The sequence below is a fragment of the Bombus bifarius genome, unplaced genomic scaffold (assembly GCF_011952205.1).
Source record: "Bombus bifarius isolate JDL3187 unplaced genomic scaffold, Bbif_JDL3187 scf7180000007996, whole genome shotgun sequence".
Classification (NCBI taxonomy): Eukaryota; Metazoa; Arthropoda; class Insecta; order Hymenoptera; family Apidae; genus Bombus; species Bombus bifarius.
Window position 1 is genome coordinate 4895705 of NW_022884376.1, and position 20918 is coordinate 4916622.

Genomic DNA, 20918 nt, shown 5'->3' on the forward strand with positions numbered 1-20918 from the left:
TCCAAGCAAACGGGACACCCTGTATTCGCGTAGTTGTGTAATCGGCCTTAAGGATAAACGGACGCAAACACGTACCAGCGAATACGCTGGTGAGTAGGGAGGTTCGTATCACAAAACGGCCAAGTGAAAGGATAGGCACCAGTTCATCTTGTGTCTCAACCTCCAACCAACCTTCTCGAATATATCCTTTCGTGCTGCAAGTGCGTCAGCTATTCGCATAAAACAACAGTTAATTCGAATTCACGTTGTTCACCCGCCGAGGAAAACGAGAAACGCAGTTAACTTTAACTATTTTTTTTTCTTTTTTTTGTTTAACGAAAACCCATTCTGGTTATTACATTGCTGATTTTACGAGCGCACGCACGAATTGTTACATAAATTTATACCATTCACGGATAACAACCTACATAATTTGTCGGCTCCTTGGTTCAGTAAGTATCTTCGTTTCAACCCTTTCACTACGTAATTTGAAGGATTCGAAACGGTATAAAAATACCTACGTAATTTTCAGTGTTCACGCACGATAAATTTGAATAATTACGTTTGTTAGATTTCAGTCGCGAAACAGGGAGTTTCGTGTTGATACACGTATACGTACACAGATATACATAGACGAGGGAACTGTTAGAAAAATTCTAGTTACATTTTTCAAGTTCTTTATGAACAACGAAGTGTGCAAGAAATTCCATCGGCTCTGCCATTCTCCAATTACATGTTTTTGGTTCTCTATCTACTGCCTCCGCTCCATATATTGTAATTTCTTTCATGCCTATTTAAAATTTGCATCGCTTTCTTCCGCCAATGCTTTTTTACGATCATCCGTACGAAGCGAATCAAATTTTCACCTAAGCGAAAAGCGTATCAGGAAATTTTAAAAGAGAAGAAATTACAGCTCTCTCGATTGATCCTCTCTCTTTCTAACGCTCAGTCTCCTGCCCCCAGTTTCAAACGGAAACCTCCGCGTGCATTTTCTCCATTTACCCTAACCACGAACTATCTCATCATCGCGCGACATTTTTCTCTTATTTCCAGCTCGGCTCTCATCTTCGTAATTATGTATGGTACCATCGTGTAATTAAGAATTCGCTTCCGATGTACGCGTGTACACGTACCTAATGCATATTCGATCGCTATTATGGTCTTTTCCTCTTTTTTCCCTTCATCGATCTAATCGACAGACGGGATCTGGACTCAGGAGAGTGTATCATTTCCGCGAGTAATGCAATTTCGTGAAGAAAGAAAGCGGATAGTTATGCAACTGCGTGGCAACTTGTTCGTGGATCGACGATACTCCCAGACGTGGAACATCTTTGAAAGCGTGCAGAACATCTGTTTGCTGCAATTGTGGAAGCACCCCCGGCTAGCAACGGGGAAAGAAACCTAACTCAACTCACGACAGGCCGAAATAGCGAAGAAATCACGCGCCCGCTTGCACGGATCGAGGATGCACCTGCATCGGGTGTATCATCGGCAGCAGGATCACCGGCCAGATGTCCCTCACACCCGTGTCAGGATCCAGAGTGCACGTTTCTGGCTGATATTCAAGTATCCAGATTCGACTATCTTTCGCTTGGAACGCGTTCCTGGATACTTTGAAAAGGTAGGTAGATTTTGGTGTTGTTGGGTGTTATAGAAGAACATATAGTACATAATTATTACACTATACACGACGAGCGTATTTTACTTTAGATGCATCGCGTTGATGGTCGTACACGATAAATAATTTTAAAAGGATTTTGAGCGAGTAGACGATTGTTTCTGACGAAATTACTAATTGCGCGTTTGAAATGCTCAGCTTGGACAAAAACAAAATCGCAACGAAATGCCTTGAGACGTCGTCTTCTCCAGCTTTTTTTATCGAACAAACCGGGACACACAGACCTTTGCCTTTCAGTTCCATCCAATTTGCAAACAAACAAGACACGGAATTACGGCGGACACGCCGCCCACTACGCGAGTTAAACGCTGAAATATTAAATGTCTTTATCGAAATACTCGATTTCAAGGACTACGAGTCCAAGCAGCGTGGAATTAATTACGATACATTCTTGCATTATTATTTTCTACAAGCTCCACAAGTATCACATTAGGAACAGGAAATTGTGTCTAAAAATTTGTTTATAACTGCACATCTTACGTACGCTCACGATGAAATTAGTCAACGTAAATTACACGTACAGTATATTTCAAATATCGTATCCAGACGCTTGTTCATTTTTCACAGAACGTTGATTTAATCACAGGCAAAAATTATGCGCTATAGGCAGATAATGACTACACTCTGTTCTTATTACGGTACCTTATATTTTATTACTATAACACCGCACGACCGATTTTCGACGATCGGTAAATACAAATGGGCGAAAGTTACTCGCATTATTTATTACCAATAATGTACACATGTAAATTGATTTCAACATTCGAATAAGAGTAATCAATCTTTGCTTAAAGAACCTAAAGGTCGATGAATTTGATGCGAGGATCAAAAACTTGCCTAATAATTATATATTGTTATTTATCATGTAATGGGATATCATATTACGTCGGCAGCGTCGTTTCCCTCTCTTTTTCCACGGCCTTTTTATCGGGCAGTGGCGTGCGACCGGCGCGATCATACCGCGTCCGACGTCTTCCGCACATGGAAACCAGAGTAACCAGTGCAGTAAGTAAAAAGCTGCAGCTGTCACAGCACTCACGGCACGGCAGCTGCAGCCGCGGTGCATCGGGGCCTAGCCATCAGAGTAACACGTTTCCAAGCAGTTTTCGTATTCACGGTGATTTCCAATTTTGCATAAAGATCTTCAAATATTCCATGCAAAAATATCGTAAAAGATAGAGCAACCTCTCAGACTTTTCTTAACGTTCTCCACTTTCTTTGCTTTCTTGGAACAAACTGTTTTTAACTGAAAATTGAAGAGACATTTATTTTCAACGTTAAAGACTTCCTAATGTGAAAAATTAATTGTTAATCGTAAAAAGCAATTTATTGTTTAAACGTTAACCAAAAATTTAGGATTTATTCCACTCCAAAACTATCATCAATCTTTTTAGCGAATATTTTTTCACATTCTAAAGCCTCGGATGCTAATTGTCGAGTATTGAAGACGTTAATAAAATAGTCGAAATAAAACAGAAGCAAACGATTTTAAATTTACACGAAGCGCACTGAATCCTTAATTACAATAGTTACTATCGCAAAACGTCGTGCTATTCGCGTATGCGCGACCACCGTAGTTCAATGTTCCCTTGCCCATACTAATTCATTCCCTTAAGCTGACATCACGAAACACGACTAACATAAATCTAATACGGAAAATTCCAAGCAAATTTAAATCCCTTGTTCCTATAAAAAAAAAATCCAATTTCTATGTGCATTAATCTTCAAAAATGAATCGCGAATTTAGAAATTAGAATTTCTATACCAAACGATCAACCGATAACATCGATGGCACCAATACGAAAGCATACAAAAACGGGTCTTGGTAATCGGTCAGCCTCGATCGTTTTGATCGTCACGCGTGTTTATCGGTCAGCGGCTGCATTCCGTGCATATGCAACCGCACACCTAAGATGGATGCGACGAGATGAGAGAAAGTCGGGGATCCTGGCCTCGAGATTGCCTTCGAGAACGTAACGAAGCGTTTGTAACACGTATGCACACGCGCGATCGTTACCAACAGATAGGTGTGAACGTGCCGCGAGGAAAATGTCATCGGATGCACTCTTGCTATCCTATCGTCCAATTTTATTTCTATTATTTCTGTTCTTTTTTCTCTTTCATTCAATCCGACCGCGTTCGCAGAAACGAAAGACCGGACTGTGAATTTCTTCATGTAACCTTTGATTTTCCACTGACGAAATCGCAGAAGATTTTCTTGGAACGTATTACAGGCGCAGACAAGGTGATTTTTCAGGTATTTCGTAACTCGAAATGTATCGCGAATATGCATGTTTGCACGAACGACTTGGTTCAGGTAAATACTGATTATGTACGATATTTAACATACCTGGTCTCATCGAGCCAATATTGATACACAAAACAGAAAGTTCTTGGACTTTACTAGTACTATCACTTACGTTGGTAGCTATTCAACGTCATTCATGAGTCAGTACCATTCTTGGATTACGGATAATGTTGTTATACAAATATCAATATTACCGTCATTACTATGCTTTTCGTACAAATTTTCCCTTTTCCTATCGCTGATTTCATTTCCTCTTTTATCGTGTGCTTTCTAAATAGAAAACTGTACGACATAATGGAAAGCAGGGTCCAGGGTGGAAAGTTAAAAGAAAATCGAAGAAATAAAAGTTTACGAATTGAAAGTTGTGCAGAGTAATGAAAAGTAAGGTGAACGCGGAAGATCGAGAGAATTAATAGATTTGTGAAGGAAGAATTATAGAGAATAATGAAAAGTCAAATCCTCGTAGAAAGTCGAAGGAGCAAATATCTATTATGCTTGATGCGATTGAATTAACGTTTGTTAGTGGCGTATTTTCCATTGAAACAAGCCATTTAACAGGCAGTAGGCGAGGAACGAAGGTAGGTACGAGCTCCTTTGTAAGAGGCTGCCGCAGCAGCACACGCGGCAATAGGTAAACAGTCCGCAGAATGGTTGATGCATGTGGCCCCATTATTCTCACTCGTCAATCGGATTGTTTCAAATTAATAATTCAGCGTGCCGGTTTATACATCACAGTGCATCCTTGTTACGTTACAGCCTCGATATATTCTACGATCGGTGTAATTTAACAATCGTTAGCTGGTAATTAACCCGGTCGAATACAGGTATGTACGTAATTCGGAAAATTTTAATCGACGATATTAGACTTGGTGATTGGAATGAGGAAAATGGAATAGTTCCCGGTGAGAATTAGCTGGCGGCTGTTTGCCATTGGAATAAAAAAACGAAACTCGTTCGTTGCAACGACAAGAGAATAAGATTGGACTTACAAGCGTAGAAATTCAAAAGAAGGCACCTTCGTTCGATTTTATATAAGCGAAGAAACTGTCGGGTTGATGACAAAAGAAAAAAAAATTATTATTATTATAAGAATACTGGAAGAAGTTTAGAATCTTCTGTGTAGTTATTTTGCGCGATTAAAGTTTCACGATGAAAATTGTTGTGGGAGAGCTCGGCATGGGAAAATCGAAATTGCTCGATCTTGGAACGCGGCCGGAACACGTGCGTATTTACGCCAGAAGGGACGCCATTACAGTCGCCTATGAGAAGAAACGCGCGAGCACCCATTGTTTCAATAGCCTTTTCTACCTGCCCTGACTAGCAATGTCCGAAATTTGTTTTTCAAATTGCGACCCTGGGATTTCCCGTCAGCGATCGTTTCTATCGATCGCGAATACCTTACGGCATTCCCTAACACTTTTAATATCTTCAAATCATACCTCTAAGTATACTTAATAACAATACTTCTAGCATTCCTAAGCATTCTTAGTAATAATACTTTTCAAAAATATCCATTAAGTTCGTTTCAATAAGCGTGGAAAGCAAAAATAGCAATATCAGAAAAGATCAGAAGCATCGGTTTTAATCCGCTATCCTCGGAGAGAAAGTTTTCAGGAATTCAATTCTTTGATTTTATCCTACTAACAGTAAGCAAAATAAAATATAGTTGGGTTTATCAAGAAACGTGTGTTGCAAGGTTTACGCGGAGAGAAAGTTTTCACGAATATAATTTTTTGACTTTAACCTACTACCGTAGAGCAGTAAGAAGAGTAAAACGCAGTTGGTCTTATTAAGAAACGTGTGTTGCAAGGTTTACTCACCGACTACGAAATCCAGATGACATTCTAGAGCACTAAACCCGACGATAACAAATCAGCTCCACGTGCAAACAGTTTAACAGTCACTTTACAACGAACATACACCTCTCAAGCTTCGAGAAACGCGTTATTACACTAAACAATCCTTCACTGCCGCAAGAACTCGCGAATACCGAGCCGAGTATAGGCTCGTAAAACGGAAGAAGATCGCTCGGCACGCTCCCTCGGAACCAGCAATTTCTACGCCATCCTCGTTGAAACGTTCCACGGAATATTCTTCCTTCTTCTCAATTAGAACATGCAAAATAGAAACGTCGCCTATTAATTAAACAATATCGACGATTCCAATGGAAACTATCTAAACGAAGGCCCCACTGTCTTTCCTCGCACGAAAAATTTTCGTTCGTTCGCAATAGACTTTTTAATACCTGGCATTCGAGATCTAAGCCGACCTTCGGTCCCTTGGGATTCGCTCTTAAGAAATCCCAGTATAGAAAACCAGGGACACGAAGGGACAAAAAGGAATTTCAAAGAAGAGATGAAAGATATGGAAGAAATATGAAACTTAGAGGAATTAGAGAAATTACTTAAACGAATATATATACTTCTAAATTCGAACCTCTCGATCCAAATGGTAGTTGCGGAGAAGCGAAACCAGTTGTGGTCGCGGAGGACACTAATGGTCGATAGGTAGGTTCGCCGGTTCGAGGAGCGACTGTTATCAGCGGGAGAGGAAAAGCTCGATAGTCCAGCCGTGGTGAACGACAGCGTAACATCGACTGCGTGTAGCGCACTCGACGTGTTTCCAGGTGTGCGCCAGTAGGCACAAGCCAGAGAGCACAGCGTGGCTGATGAAACGAGCGGGGAAACTAAAGTCCCATAGGATACGCGGTCGCTTCTATACACTGTGTACACCTAGATAGTTATGAAGGCAGGTGCCGGCAGTCAGGTGAACGTGGCGGAACACAGGAAGTGCCAGAGACAGAGAGGCATTACAAAACTATGGAACGGTGGGGAGGGGCAAAAGACGATAGAGGAAAGAAAGGAAAAGAGAAGAATACCGTGTGACTCGTCGAGTCGCGTGCCCCGTGCCGTCGCGATATTAATTTTCCTTCGTAAACTCGCTGTCTCGTAGCTTTCATATCGAAGGCTTCTAGCAGCTTCGCCAGGTGTTTAAAAACATTCCACGAATTTCTTAACGCATTTACATCCTACACGCGTACGTAGACAAATCACCGACGTTCAATTTGCTCGCAGCAGACTCGCTGTACAAACATGCTGACCTTTTACTCGAGGAAGACCCAGCTACGAATAACATAAAGCTTCGAAACACGTGTTCGTCCGTTCGCCTGGTCGAAATTTGAAAAGGAAAATCCTTAATCCTCTGGTCCTTTCATTCGCACCATAAACGGACATTGAAGCAACGACGGTCATTCTAGGAATCGTCGAGCTCGCTCTGTACTTGTTAACGACGAAACGAGCGACCAACATCACACGACGTTCAATGCGACTCGACAAATCCTTTCTCTCTTCGATTCGTTAGAACCATCGGCGATCAATGAAAACGGATATGGAGTCTTGTAAACGTTCCTACAAGCTGAACCCCTAACGGCTGAAAAAGTAGAACGCGAAATTCCAATATGTCGTTGCGTTATCAATCCACCACCCTATCTGTTTGCCGCGACGAAACGTACACAACGACGAATAGGGCCGCGTTGTTATGCTACTTGCGACTTCATGGTGTACAATGTACAGTGTACAGGAATAGCTTGCGAGACATAGCCCCACCTTCGCGTCCCACGTGCGTGTATGCGGCACACCATATTTCCCGCATGCAACAGTGTACGCAAGTGCAACACCATCCGACGAAGTCGTTGACTGGAAAACGAGCAGGGGGCCTAGGAAGGGGTACGGGGAACGGTGGCGGCACGCTCTTCGTACGCTCGTTTATTCGCACTTTTACCCGGTTCGCTTAAGTGCGCCCGGTTTGTTTATCAGACGCTTCTTGTTTTCAGAACCAAGCCTCTGTTATCCTCCTGATACCGTGATACACTTTGCGAAGCTTCAAACTGGCAGACGTTTTATCCTGTTACGATTCTCTTCGCTCTCCCATATTCAAATCTTGCTGTTGTTTTCGAAATATTCTAATTACACTGAACGTAGGTACAAACGCGAAATATTTTATCCAAATCGAGATTAAAAAATTAATAGCAAAGCAATGTTTCTTTCGCAAAGAAAAAGATCGCTCGTTTTTCGGCGTACAGAAATATCTGTGATGCTTGCTTCTATGTCTGAAAATACATTTTTTTTCCCCCTAGGAAAAACCGTTAGACCCATTACCAGTGCTGATTGTTCATCGCCCCGAGCAAGAATTCAGTATGTGCAAGTCAGAGTTCCACTTTTTACGCCATAGAAAATCGCGTTACGGGCACAATTTTTCTGCAAAGTCTCTAATAGTCCATCGATGCGATTGGAATCCGTACAAACCGCGGTGTAATATCTGAATTTATTTGATCGCTGTTGAAATCGATTACTCATAGTGCGTAAACAGCATTGAATTTGCAATTGTTATAAAACTTTTTTTTAATTAGATATGCGATCACAACACGTTCACGTCATACCTTAATCGTTTAGAAACGAAAACGAAGAGATTAGTTATGGTACATAAGCAGCATTGAAGTTGCAGTTACGTTACAAAATCCTTTTCTAAATTTCATGCGCAATCGTAAGTCGTTTGTATTATATTTCAATCGTTTCGGAAACGGCAAAGGAAAGACGACAATTAAATTAAGGAAACATGAAACGTAAACGGATATACTAAGTTATGACTATTGAACGTAAACCTGTAATATTAAAGTTTAGATGTTTCCTTCTAATTTACAAACGAACTCGATTCATAGGGGATTAAATTAAGCACGATCGAAGGATTTACTCGTGATCGTAATGTTTGAACCTCCGTGACTTCCTGTGCAACCCGCCTTTCCGGTACCCCCATCTGCCAGCCCACGCACTCTAAGGTTTCGTTCAAACATTTCCGTTCTTTTCCATTGGCCACTTCGAGTATGGCAATGTTCATTCTCCAGTCGGATTCAGATGGCAGTATAGTACGGTAATGCGAAATATTCGCAACACTGGTGGTAAGTTTTAAACAGATAAAAAATATATATTAAATATACGCAGTATATATAATTACTTCACTGGGATTGTTTATGCAAATTCATATTGTTGTTAATATAACTCGAAAAATAGAATCTCGATAGAAGCATGCGTTACGTGGATTTTGGCACTTTCAAATTTTCCATAAAGGAGTAAACATTTGCAGTTCAATTTTTGTATATACAAATATTATAATTTAATATATTAATATATTTAATATACATGATATTAATTTTTCTCTTGGATCCAATGTCTTATATTTTACGTCCGTTGTAATCTCTTTTATTACAAGTGTTGATTACGAGGGAAGTTATAGATATCGTTTGTAAAACATGATCACGTCAATGTCCTAGATATGATCAGAGAAATGCTCGTTGCTCAAATTGAATGTTGGTATGTATTCTCATGGTGATTTATGAAGACCGTTTATCGCTACCTCCTACCGAGACTCTTCTTGCGGATGCAACGACCCTCAATGTTTCAGTTTCCTGGTCTGGAATGATCAACATTTTCTGCACCTTATGCGGTTCATCTTTACCTAAAGCATGGTCGTGCATTAACACTATACTCTCATTTACAGAGTTAGAATCCCGAGAATAACCAAAACTCGCTAATAACTGTTCTGGTAGATCTCTCAGTGTGGATCTTCTTCTTCCAAAAATCTGGCTTACTCTTGGAATAGGAGTTGAAGACGTTCTTCCTGAAATCATCCTAGGTAAATTGGCTTCTGATGTTTGAGAGCCTCTACTTACTAGAAATTGTAATAACGATAACCGAATAAAGTATATTTATCTATTTCGAATATTAAACAATTAATTATTATTATATTTTTAATTATTGCTTTTTTTTTACCGAAAATAATGTCTGATGCATTCATGGTCGACAAATAGTCTTTGAAACTTTCCCATTTGTTGTTAGAATAATGTTTAAACTTTTTGAAATATTTTCTGGTCTTTGTATTGGGTTCGCATAATTTCTTTACTTTGGTTATCAAGTCTTTAGACATTTCTCTTGCAATTTCTAATCTCTGACAGAGATCGATAGGGTTTTGTTCCAGAAAATATCTTGTATTATCGTTCGTTTTTTCCATAATGAACTGATTAGTCTTTGTGCCTTCCGATTCATAGACTTTTACTCGAGGTACCAAACGACGCAACTTCCCGTGCAATTTCTCAATTTCTTCCAGCTTTTCTAAAATTTCCTTCACATACCTTTCGGACATATTACGCCTCATAAAACATGCAGCATGTTTGCAATTTCCAAAAAAATATGTATTTATTGCATTTTTTAATTAAATACAGAAACAAATGAGCAACGTGCGAATCTCAATTTACTTCATGATAATGTCATAAGGGACCTGTAACCTATTTTCATATAAAAATATAACAAACATCCAATGTAACACAGAAGAAAAATTACTTTTTCATGTTAAAAAATAGACTTTATAATTTTGGACTTTTTATTTCGAACGTATAATATGTCGTCATATAAAAATAGCAATAAACATGTCAGCAAACGCAGAACAAGCAACGCCAAATCGTTGTTATTGCAAGGCCCAAGATGGAGAAAATAGTTTAAATAAGATTGCAGAAATTGTAACTGTTGTAAATCTTAAAGTACAAAAATTGCGGGACGAGGTCAGTGCTCTTAAAAATGCCAGTCTTGATAAAGAAAAAAAGTTGTTTCAGAAAACTGAAACTGCTTGCAGACATTCTTCTTGTTGCAGAAGTGAATTTGACATTTCCTCAAATAATGTAGGATATGATAAAGTTACTGATCCAGAAAATTCAAAGGTTCTTGCAAGTCACATTAAAAATAATTCGATAAATGATTATATGACAGAATATACGAAAATTGATGATAGAACGTCTAACCATGTAGAAGACATAAATAACGTTTGTACGAACGAAAAATTGCAAGTAACAGATTGTAAGCCTATTGTACGGAAGAGAAGAAAAAAGAAAATTTCTCACGGAGTTCAGTGTGACTTAAGAATGGAATGTAAAAGGAAACGAAACTTTTTAAATTGTTTCATAACAGAATCGCATACTAAGGTGCATAATCTGAGATTGAATAAGAAAATGAAATTTTCATCCAAGAGTAATATTCGCACAATTTTTGATCCTGATGTAGAAAAGGTGAAATTAAAAAATATGAAAGAACAGAAAAATGGTCACATTTTCCAATTAGACACTTACGCACATGGCGAAGACAACGCAGTTCGAGGAAAAGGCCGTCAGATGAGTAAATTAATTAAAAACGAACCTAAAAAGGAAACATTGCAAGAAATCAAAATGATGGAAAACGAACTGACCGAATATAAAGGGGACCTACCAGAAAGTACGGAAGATGAACGTGAATCATTCAAACACTCGATGACAAGTCGAATGAGTGGTGGTGCAGAAATTCGTGGGAACTACCTAATTTCCGACTTCCACAACAAAATGCAAAAGATTAATTTATACAAGAACGTAAAATTTGATGCAATGAATGTAAAAAGAAGATTGGATGCCTGTATAAACGAATTGAATGGAATAATCGAAGACGTTTCTATAATTTTACCAGATATGAATGTCTCGAAAAAATTGCAAAAGTGAAATATAAAAAATGTTCGAATAATGAAACAGAAGATTTTTCATTTTAATATCATTATCAGATTAAGGCATAATATTGATTGGTAAAAAAAAAAGAAAACTGTATTTTTGTTGTCTTCTTTGTACATTTTTACACATTACGGAAGCTTTTTTTCAAAAACATTCGATTATGAAATCTTCTGAGTAGAATATTAGGGAATTTTGTCGCATTTATAGTGCAGGTGTAATCGCCCGTAGAGGATGTAACAGCTACTATGATCGTTAATAAAAGTGCATATGTTTTCACACGGTGCATTCAAATCAAACCAACGTAATCTCGGTGCACTTCAAGATGCATGAACGATTACTATTCAGCGAGGCCTACGGGGGTGAGAAGGATAGGTTTTTCGTCAAATCAAAAGGTAACTGTATTCTGACATGACAAACATCACTGTTAGTTTACCTAACCTATCGTTCGTTTTGGTCTACAGACGAGCAATCGATAACCGAACTGTTATCAGATACAACTAGAACGAAGTCTTTTTATTCTGGTTTCATATCGATTGTAAAAGAGGTATTTTTACCTCAAGGATATCCCGATAGCGTTCACCCTGATTACACTCCTTATCAAATATGGGATACAGTTCAGGTTAGTTTGCATAGAAAGCTGCAAACGTTATTTATATTTTATGAGTGAAACTACTGTTCACGAACGAAATTACACCATTATCACTACTCTTTTATTTGTTATAGGCATTTGCAAGTACCATAATGGGTACACTTACAACACATTCTATCATGCAAGGGGTAGGTGTAGGTGAAGCGGCAGCTACTCCGCTAGCAGCAGCTATAACATGGATATTAAAAGATGGGACTGGAATGATTGGTCGTATTGTGTTTGCATGGTGGAATGGGTAAATAAAATCATATATAGGAATACAATACTTCTAATTAATCTCTACAAAAGCAGCAATTATCTTTCATTCATTAGGACAGATTTAGATGGACAATGTAAAAAATGGAGGCTTTTTGCTGATATTCTTAATGATTTAGCAATGGGATTAGAATTATTCTTACCCTATTTTTCTTCCTATTCACTTGGAATATTGTGCATTTCAACGGCGATGAAATCGATTGTTGGTGTTGCTGGTGGGGCAACAAGGGCAGCGCTTACACAGCATCAGGTACAAAAGGCCTAAAACAGATTTGATTTTATTAGTTATAACATATTAATTTGCATTACAGGCATTACAAAATAATTTGGCAGATGTATCTGCTAAAGACGGAAGTCAAGAAACATGCGTAAATTTAATAGCATCCTTTGTTGGTATTCTAATACTTTCAATTTTTCACAATGGACGGTAAATATTTAATTACATATATCTATTGTTTTCGTAATAAGTGAATTTAATTCTGTTAAAAAGCGTGCTAACGATATTATCGATGTACCAATGGTATTATAATCTGTATGTAGATACATAATGGAACTGTATCTCTTCCTCGTGATGATACATCTATATGCAAATTACATGGCTGTAAAAGCATTATGCTTAAATTCTTTAAACGAAGATCGCTTAGCTTTAATAGTAAAAAGTTATATTTCGAATGAAATCATTCCAAAACCCGAAGAAGTTAACAAAAAGGAATCAGTGTTATTATTAACAAAACCGAGTAAGGATGTTGTATTTTACTTTCAAGCATTAAGTTACTACATGTTGTTGCTCTTTAATTATATCTTTGCAGCAATGAGCATATGTGGATTCAATATCAAAATAGGTGTTTCCCTCGCGGCTCTTATAAAAGAGGATATAATTTTAACAAGTGATACCGAGCTTGCATTGAAGCTTTTCTTAGATAGAAAATACTTGATTTCTATTGATGTACAAAACAAAACTATTTTTATATGTCTTAAAAAAGACGCGCAGCCTTATGATGTCTTGGAAGCATATTTCCATGCTTGCCTTTGCGGCTTGTTTATTTGTATGTCTTTAAAAGTGCCACTTGTAAGTAAATCATATAAATGAATTTTAATGCTTATATTTTGAAGTATTATGTTTCTTCAGGATGTTTTCGTAAAACCTGAAGTGAGCGATCTGTCGTATCCTTTAATGCGACTTTATGTACTTAATAAAAGGTACTCTAATACAAATAATCGCATACAATCATCGAAAGCCATAGAGAGCATTTACGCTACGAATTTATTGATCTCGGGCGAATACAAAGCCTTTATTAGTGACCTTGAAAGTAAAGGTAAATAATTCTATTGTTATGTGATAGAAGTTTTGTATTCTTTTTATTCATATAAATATTGTTTTATTTTTTAGGCTGGATGACAGAAACAAACCTATTACCAGTAGCAGGTTGGAGATTTTTGTAAAAAATCGTAAAATGGTAAAAAAGAAGCGCAAGGACATCGGAAATTAAAATATCGTTCCTTCCATATTATTTACCTCGATAAAATTTTATAATTGTTAATTATTTAAGTAATTTTATTTGCATATCTTGTAACTATCTGTTGGCAATGAGAAAATTATTTATAAATATTTTCTTACAAATTTTTATCACAGGTGATATATTATAGTAAAACTGATATGGAAACCAGTTTATTTCCAATAATTTATAAAAATATAACAAGCCTTTAACCTGTACAAATATTTCAATGAAGTTGAACTAAGACTCTTGTTCCTGTTTAGGGCCAGTCTGTGATAAATGTTTTACTATATCCACCCAGTCCCATCCTCGTGGCCTTTCTCCTTTTCCATCTGCCTTATTCCATTGTCTACGCTTCTGAGCTTTAGTTAAATGTTCCTTCTTTGGCTTTTTTGTTGTTTCCTCCAACTTTGCATAAGAAATTGGTCCTCTTTCATATATATCAAACAAATTTATAGTTTAACATAACTAATTCTTACCTGTTGATTTTCATCTGTTATCTTAAGCTGGTTGGTTTGTAAGTTTAGATCAACTACAGAGTCTGGTTGTGCTGAGATCAACTCAGTATAATGTTCTTGTACATATTGAAATAACGTATAAGTCATAGCACTTCCTAGCCACTGATTCGCCTCTGCTTCCAAATGCTGCAGCACCTTGTCTTTTACTTCTTGCACACTGTATTCCAATCATTCACCTTTAATAAAAGCAACAGACTGCAAGAATAGTCAGTGAACAACATGGTTCCACTTACATGTGCTTGTTATAAAATGTGTTCATGTTAATGGTAGGCCTCTCTGATGGATATGTTGTGCCCCATGAAATTTCCAATAGAAATGATTTCATATCATTGTCCTCTCCATACTATATATAAAGTCAATGTTATACAATATGTAAGGATTATAACTTAGAAGTCATAAAATTTGAATAAACACGATCTACTCGTTATCGATACTGATTTATTTTAAAATTAGAAATTAGAATTATATTTTATGATTTAAGAGTACAATCGTGATTATATTTCACAATTTTTGGAAAGAGCAAACCTTGTATTGAAATGTAGTAGGTGTCAACTGTTTAAAAGCCAAATCTCCTTCATATATCGAAAGAAGAACTTCTCTTTCCTCTTCCTGAAGTTCGGCATCGCCCATCTCCTTTCTCCTGTGTTTGATTTTAATACTTTAATTTTTCCGTTACGCGCACAGCTCATACGTTACTTTGAGGTTAGGAAAACCTATAGTAGACAGAGTCGCTATCACTAAATCGATTGTGCTGCCTTGATCACGTTATGCGCGCCACATTGCGTCACGCTGGAAAGTACTTATTCTCTTTTACCGTAGTACTTATTCTATTATTACCTTATGAGACTTTGCGTCCCATGTCCCGAAATGTATAAAAAATTAGAGGTATCAATGCGCCCTCTACAATCTAAAATGGCGTAAATTGAAATGGAATTGAGGCACTAAAGTTCGTTAAATTGCATTTAAAAAGTTTATCATTTGTTATATTTGTAAAAGTTGGCAAACATATATTCGATTGTGTTGTTAGAACTTCTGACGGTCTACTGATAGCCGTAATGTATTCTGTAGATGGTAAGACATTTGCAGCCAAAAAAAAAAAAAATAGATGGATGTACGGTGAGGAGTGTTATTCGTTATCGAAGATCGTGGTATCAAGACATCCCCAAACCATGGTAGTTTATATATTATAACTTCTTGGAGTAAAATTTGTAATTTAAATTTTATTTTGTAATTGGTTTTAATCTTATAAATTTATTTATATCTTTTATCATTTTGATCTAAATTCAACAAAGTTCTATTTCGTTATATCAAGCTTTTTAAATCATAATACTATTTATAAGAACAATATACAAGATATAAATCATTTCACGTTTTATTATAGATTATTCACACGATCTTCACTCCTGTCTATAATCTTGGCAAGACCTAATGCCGTTACAAAAGGCTAAAAATGTAAGTCTATTCTTCATATTTTGTTTCAATGATAATTAATTTGAAAAATTAAAAATATTAATTTTTTTACTAAAATAATATCTAAAATAATGAACTTTCAATTTTATAAAATTCTTATTATTATTAAAATTTCAATCTCATTCATTATCTGAAACTTTCTATATGAAGTACTATGTTTTTAAGAATAAATTATAATATTTCACATTCTATTACAGGTTTCCTAGTTTCCTTTAACGATGATACTCTTTGATGACGGCCTCGATGTTGACTTTTTCTGAGTTATTACAGCATCGATGACAAAGTTCTCTGAATCACATCTGCATCTAATGGTGAGTCGCATGCATCTTTGTTCCCCTGTTTAAACTCAAACGCGTATCCGATACAGTGGTTATAGTCGAACTGCATGCAGTAAGGTCGACGGTCGGTACTGCAGGAAATAATACTGTTATAGTACAGACAAGTCTCGAAACTTGAAATCGCGAATTAAAACTTATTACATAATATTATATTGTTACTAACAGTTATTATTAATAGTATAATGATATAATATTAATAAATTGTTGATAATAATAACTTCTTACGTTTTTCACAATACATGGTTTGAATCATAGACGAAGTATAGAACTGTTGTACCTGGTCAGTGGTTTGAATTAAACCATTTACAATCTTCTCCTACACTGAATCGGTAACATTGGGAATGATGTGTTGGGAAACTGAAATGTAAGGAGGATTTAAGGCGGAATTAAAATGATAAAGGGATTGGATGATGTATCTATTACGTAGCTCGTTCCTTAGATCAACGCTTAAAGATAAGATAAAGCGCGTACATTTTGCTCACTTTTAAGAACAAGCTTCTTGTACATTTCAATTTAATTACAAGCCTCGTTAAGATGTTTCACCGTTAAATTTAAAGATAGAAAGGATCACAATCTTAGCAAAGAGGTTAAACGATTTTATCTCCTCACATACCAGGTGACGCCACATTTCCATTTTAACTTTACATTAGATTTAATCTACGGTATACAGACACGAAACAAAAAAGAATCGTTAAGATATTGAAACTTAGGGATTCCCCGCACTAAGTTTCTCAAAATTTTAATATAACTAAAACTCTATCGATAGCAAGCATTAGACTCGATCCAATTCAGAAAAAGACAAAATGCAATTCAGCGACAGGCAGAGGAGGAGAGAAAGATACACCAAATGAGATGTATTATTCAAGTAATTTCGAAGCTGTCATGCACACAAATACAGAAATTTCTCGCGGTATCAGCCGGATTGTGCAGCAGTTTGTTCAGTCGTATGCCACCGCAGCGCAGTAGGTAGCAGGATGTTATAGCACGTTCGAAAGAGAAATGAAGCGAAAAGGGGGTGGCGGAAAAGCGACGGAGAAAACTCGGCAGGAGGAAAAAAAAACGTAGTACATATCAAGTGAGTAGCGAGCTATGGATTAATGCGAGTTTCCACTTGGGGAAGCCCAACCCCGCGTTTACACAAACATCAGTTCCTGACCCCATTCCATGTTTCGTTTAAATTTCTCTCATCGCGGAACGTTGTATCGAGGATCGAAGAATATGCCAGCTGTAACAACGCATCATCGGCTTCCTGTCAGACGAATTTTTCATCCTCGTTTTACGCGATGCGATACCGATGTTCGTCCCGTCTCGTTTCCTCCGGAACTTAAATGATATACTAGGAAGAACCGATATTCGCGTATAAACACGAGTTTATTAATGCGTTTCTAGTAAGTTTTTTAAATATTGGCGGTATTTTTTATATATTACACATTTAGACTAATTTTGCCTCGTATATCGACGTCCCGGAAGTTTAAAGCGTACTTTTTATATCGGAAAAGGTATTGTGAGGTAAATCTTGTTCATATTGTTGGAAACATCATGGTAAATTAGATTTAAAAGAATGCTGGCTCCAGTCATACTGTCTGACTAAACATAGCAAACGTATTGAACTATAAAATTATATGTCAACATATCGCAAACTATACTACTCTACTACTATACTACTCAAACAAATATCTCAATTAAAATTCTAACAATTAATAATAATAATAATTCAATATTTTCACGAGACAAAACAAAGGAATTATTTCCTGTTAAATTATGCTACATAGAAACAGGATCATAAAGAAAATTGCAAAATCTCGAGTAATTTCATCTGGATTACCGAGAACTCAGTGGGCGATAACAAGAGATGTACTTTCAGCTGTTCTTTGCGTAGATCGATGGGCGATCGGGCGAGACAAACGATCAGAAATCGGTGATCGTTTCGCAAACGCACGTTTGGGACAAGTGGCGAACATAAGTCACGCACACCCTCTCGCCATCCACCGCAAAGGAGGCTTCGTCGAATTCGTCGATGATTCCCTGAAATCCTCGGGATTATATTGCTCGTACGCACCTGTATTTCGCAGTAGACGCGTGTATGAGACGATGCTCTTCTACGAATTCGGCCTGCACGACATCCCTGCCTCAAATGTTCCGCCTGTCCATTATTCATCGTGGCCATTGCAACCGTGCACGCACGTTTCGTGCGCGAATTTTTCGTTTAACCCGGGTACCTGGGGCTTGTAGACAACCCGACTCATCCCTTTGTCGGCTCGAGGAAAAGAGAAAATGCTTTGGTGAAAATGAAATGTCGCTTCTCAAAATAAAATACATTATATAAATGTGGTTGCTCTAGGTTTCGATGTGTCGTTCGTTTTTCCTTCTTTTCGGATGAAGTTTAGATGCGCTGGAAACTATCGTCGATTCTTTAGGTGGAATATCTTTTTTAAAGATACGACGTACTATGTTGATTTACACATTCGTGTTCAAAGGGAAACATGTCTGTTTATACTTACGATACTTAGGTTTATACTACACTTTATATATATTATATTAATAATTCCTAATGCTAGAAACAAGTGGTCAAAATGACAATCGTTTCAAGAAATTTGTTAATCAATTTATATTCGACTTTATATTCAATTTGTCACGAAGAAGTATATCTTTCAGTTTAACGATGCAACGGTAAAATACAAGTTTCATTTCCGTACAAGTATCATTTTACAAAGAGCGAGTCGTAAATCTATACGATCTTCAATAAAAATGACAAATGACGAATACGAAGAGCGTAACGTTAATCTAAGAAACGTGAATAATTTGGATTATGAAAATCATTACGATACGTCAGAAAAATCTCCAACTTCCAACAGGAGTTCTCATTCTGTTGAATATTAGCATCGTCTTGTCCTACTACTAAGAGGATCTCCTTATACCTCCTTTATTGACTTCATGATATCGGAAATGCAACGAGCAATTTCGACCAGGAACACTCGTACAACATCCGTAACGAGCTTTCTCACTCTCGGTGGATAAAGACAATAATAATCGCGAAAAGAAAAAGGTAAGGGTGGCGCCGTGGTGTCGCGAGTGCATCGATCACAAAGAATCGCCTAAGTACCAGTGATTCAGAACACCGGCCTGCCTCCCTCGGCTTGTAAGTGCCTGTACGTGGCCGGCCCTCTCTCTAGTTCGAGCACGAGGAGCCTCATGAAACATGGATCGAGAGTCGCCCTGTGAAGAAGCTGCGGGAAAGAAGCCGACCGCCTGCCGTGTGCTTGCCGATCATCGCCGATAGTGATGGGACCAATACCCTCGCGCGTCATACCGACCAAAATCTCTTCATTTCAAGAGTTAGTTTTCAGAAGTTGAAGTCACACGTAAATCGTTTGGTATCGATGTTCAGGCTGGAACGATACTCTGACAAGACATTTACATACATAAATTATATCTATTTATAGGGATACTAGGAACATCGGTTTGTATTTTATTAAGAAGTTGTATGTAGGAAATTGAATATTTTTCACTATTTTTCGCAAGTTTTTGACGTCTGAGTATTAACTTTTGTATTTTCCTCCTTAGGAAAGTCCTTCAGTATTTCGTTGAATTAATCTGCATGTGGTTTGCTATCGTCGAGTACGATATTTTAAGCAACGTTAATACAAAGAAAATTTCCATACGAAGTTAGGAGAGGTAGCTCAGAAGATATATGTCGCAGAGAAGGAAATTACTTTCTGGTATTTCTATAATAATAGAGAAACAGAGAGAAGAACAGCTGAAGCGTAGTGCTGTGTGTAACGATTGTTGTTGTGTATGAAGCCGCTGAAGGTACATGTTAGATGCAATTCTACAGGAAACTTTGTAAATCTCAAAACACGAAGATGGAAGCTGGAGTAGCGGCGAATTTTTCTAGATATAGACACATAGAAAGCTAGAGCAAAGTTTGGAAAGATATAAAAATAGGAGTTTGAAAATCCTAAAAATGGAAATTTCAAGATAGAGAAATATAATTGCAAAATAATAGAGGAACGAAGATGGTAAAAATTTAAAGGTATAAGCAGACTCGAGAAGAGATGATTTGACAAAGATTATGACGTTGAATGATCCATGATCGGTCCCATCACTAATCACCGATGTGACTACGCGGTTACTTCTCCTTGAGCGGTCGCGCAAGAAGAGCTTCCTGGCGCTGTTGATTCACGGAAATTAGTGCCACCGCGGTGCGTGCACTGAACATTACTCCGTAGCTCGATATGCATTATGTAAAACCGTCGACTACCGCGTCGTAATTGTATCGTTTTGATAAGTAAGCTAGCACGCTAAAGCTGCTTTTCTTCCTCATCTCCGACTTTTCCGACTTCTCTGACTCCTCTGTGTTTCTTGCGTTCATCCCTTCTTCTATGTCTGTCCACTCGATTCCATGTAGAACTTAATTTCGATCGATGGAAACGTTCGACGAAATTTTCTTTTAAATTCGCGTGGTTTAAAATTCGACGTGGTTTAAAAAGACGACCGTGCGAACTATGCCGGTCTATTTAATTTTGCGATATTTAGCTGAGAACGATTTTCGTGAATTTCATTCGACAGAATGTATGTACTTTTGACGATTAAAGTGGAATAATATTACATTGCACGGAGTAAAAGAGATTCGGATAAATTGTAACGATTA

General features: G+C 37.4%; 4 protein-coding genes across 8 annotated transcripts in view; 1 reads left to right on the top strand and 3 right to left on the bottom strand.

Annotated features, from left to right (window-relative positions):
* The window catches only part of LOC117205853 (TNF receptor-associated factor 4), a 39506-nt gene extending 26830 nt beyond the window's left edge, over window positions 1-12676 (bottom strand). Inside the window, exons 1-2 of one of the 3 annotated variants that reach the window (XM_033444626.1) lie at window positions 6402-6675; window positions 5786-6065 (exon numbers count right to left, since the gene is read on the bottom strand). The gene's annotated coding sequence lies outside the window, so the exon portion shown is untranslated. Of the gene's footprint in view, window positions 1-5785; window positions 6066-6401; window positions 6676-12588 lie in introns of those variants that run through there. The other 2 variants (XM_033444628.1, XM_033444627.1) reach the window with 2 other exon arrangements.
* On the bottom strand, window positions 9184-10214 carry LOC117205857. Its single transcript, XM_033444633.1, has 2 exons — window positions 9791-10214; window positions 9184-9689 (listed from the first exon to the last, which is right to left on the bottom strand). Exons 1-2 carry the CDS (start codon window positions 10170-10172, stop codon window positions 9352-9354), a joined length of 720 nt encoding a protein of 239 aa, XP_033300524.1. The 5' UTR covers window positions 10173-10214; the 3' UTR covers window positions 9184-9351.
* On the top strand, window positions 11731-14054 carry LOC117205852 (RUS1 family protein C16orf58 homolog). The gene is made up of 9 exons (XM_033444624.1): window positions 11731-11933; window positions 12003-12160; window positions 12265-12425; window positions 12503-12695; window positions 12757-12872; window positions 12986-13182; window positions 13255-13514; window positions 13575-13761; window positions 13836-14054. Exons 1-9 carry the CDS (start codon window positions 11864-11866, stop codon window positions 13886-13888), a joined length of 1395 nt encoding a protein of 464 aa, XP_033300515.1. The 5' UTR covers window positions 11731-11863; the 3' UTR covers window positions 13889-14054.
* On the bottom strand, window positions 12001-15330 carry LOC117205854 (RWD domain-containing protein 4). 3 transcript variants are annotated; one of them, XM_033444630.1, is made up of 5 exons: window positions 14985-15330; window positions 14693-14802; window positions 14421-14616; window positions 14155-14349; window positions 12001-12706 (listed from the first exon to the last, which is right to left on the bottom strand). In XM_033444630.1, the coding sequence occupies exons 1-4, from the start codon at window positions 15087-15089 to the stop codon at window positions 14182-14184; spliced, it is 579 nt and encodes a 192-aa protein (XP_033300521.1). In that variant the 5' UTR covers window positions 15090-15330; the 3' UTR covers window positions 12001-12706; window positions 14155-14181. The 3 variants fall into 3 exon arrangements, with proteins under 3 accessions (XP_033300521.1, XP_033300522.1, XP_033300520.1); XM_033444631.1 differs by lacking the exon at window positions 12001-12706 and adding an exon at window positions 13893-14023; XM_033444629.1 differs by lacking the exon at window positions 12001-12706 and having other exon boundaries at window positions 14099-14349; window positions 14985-15172; window positions 15297-15330.
* Window positions 15331-20918: the final 5588 nt, after the last annotated feature.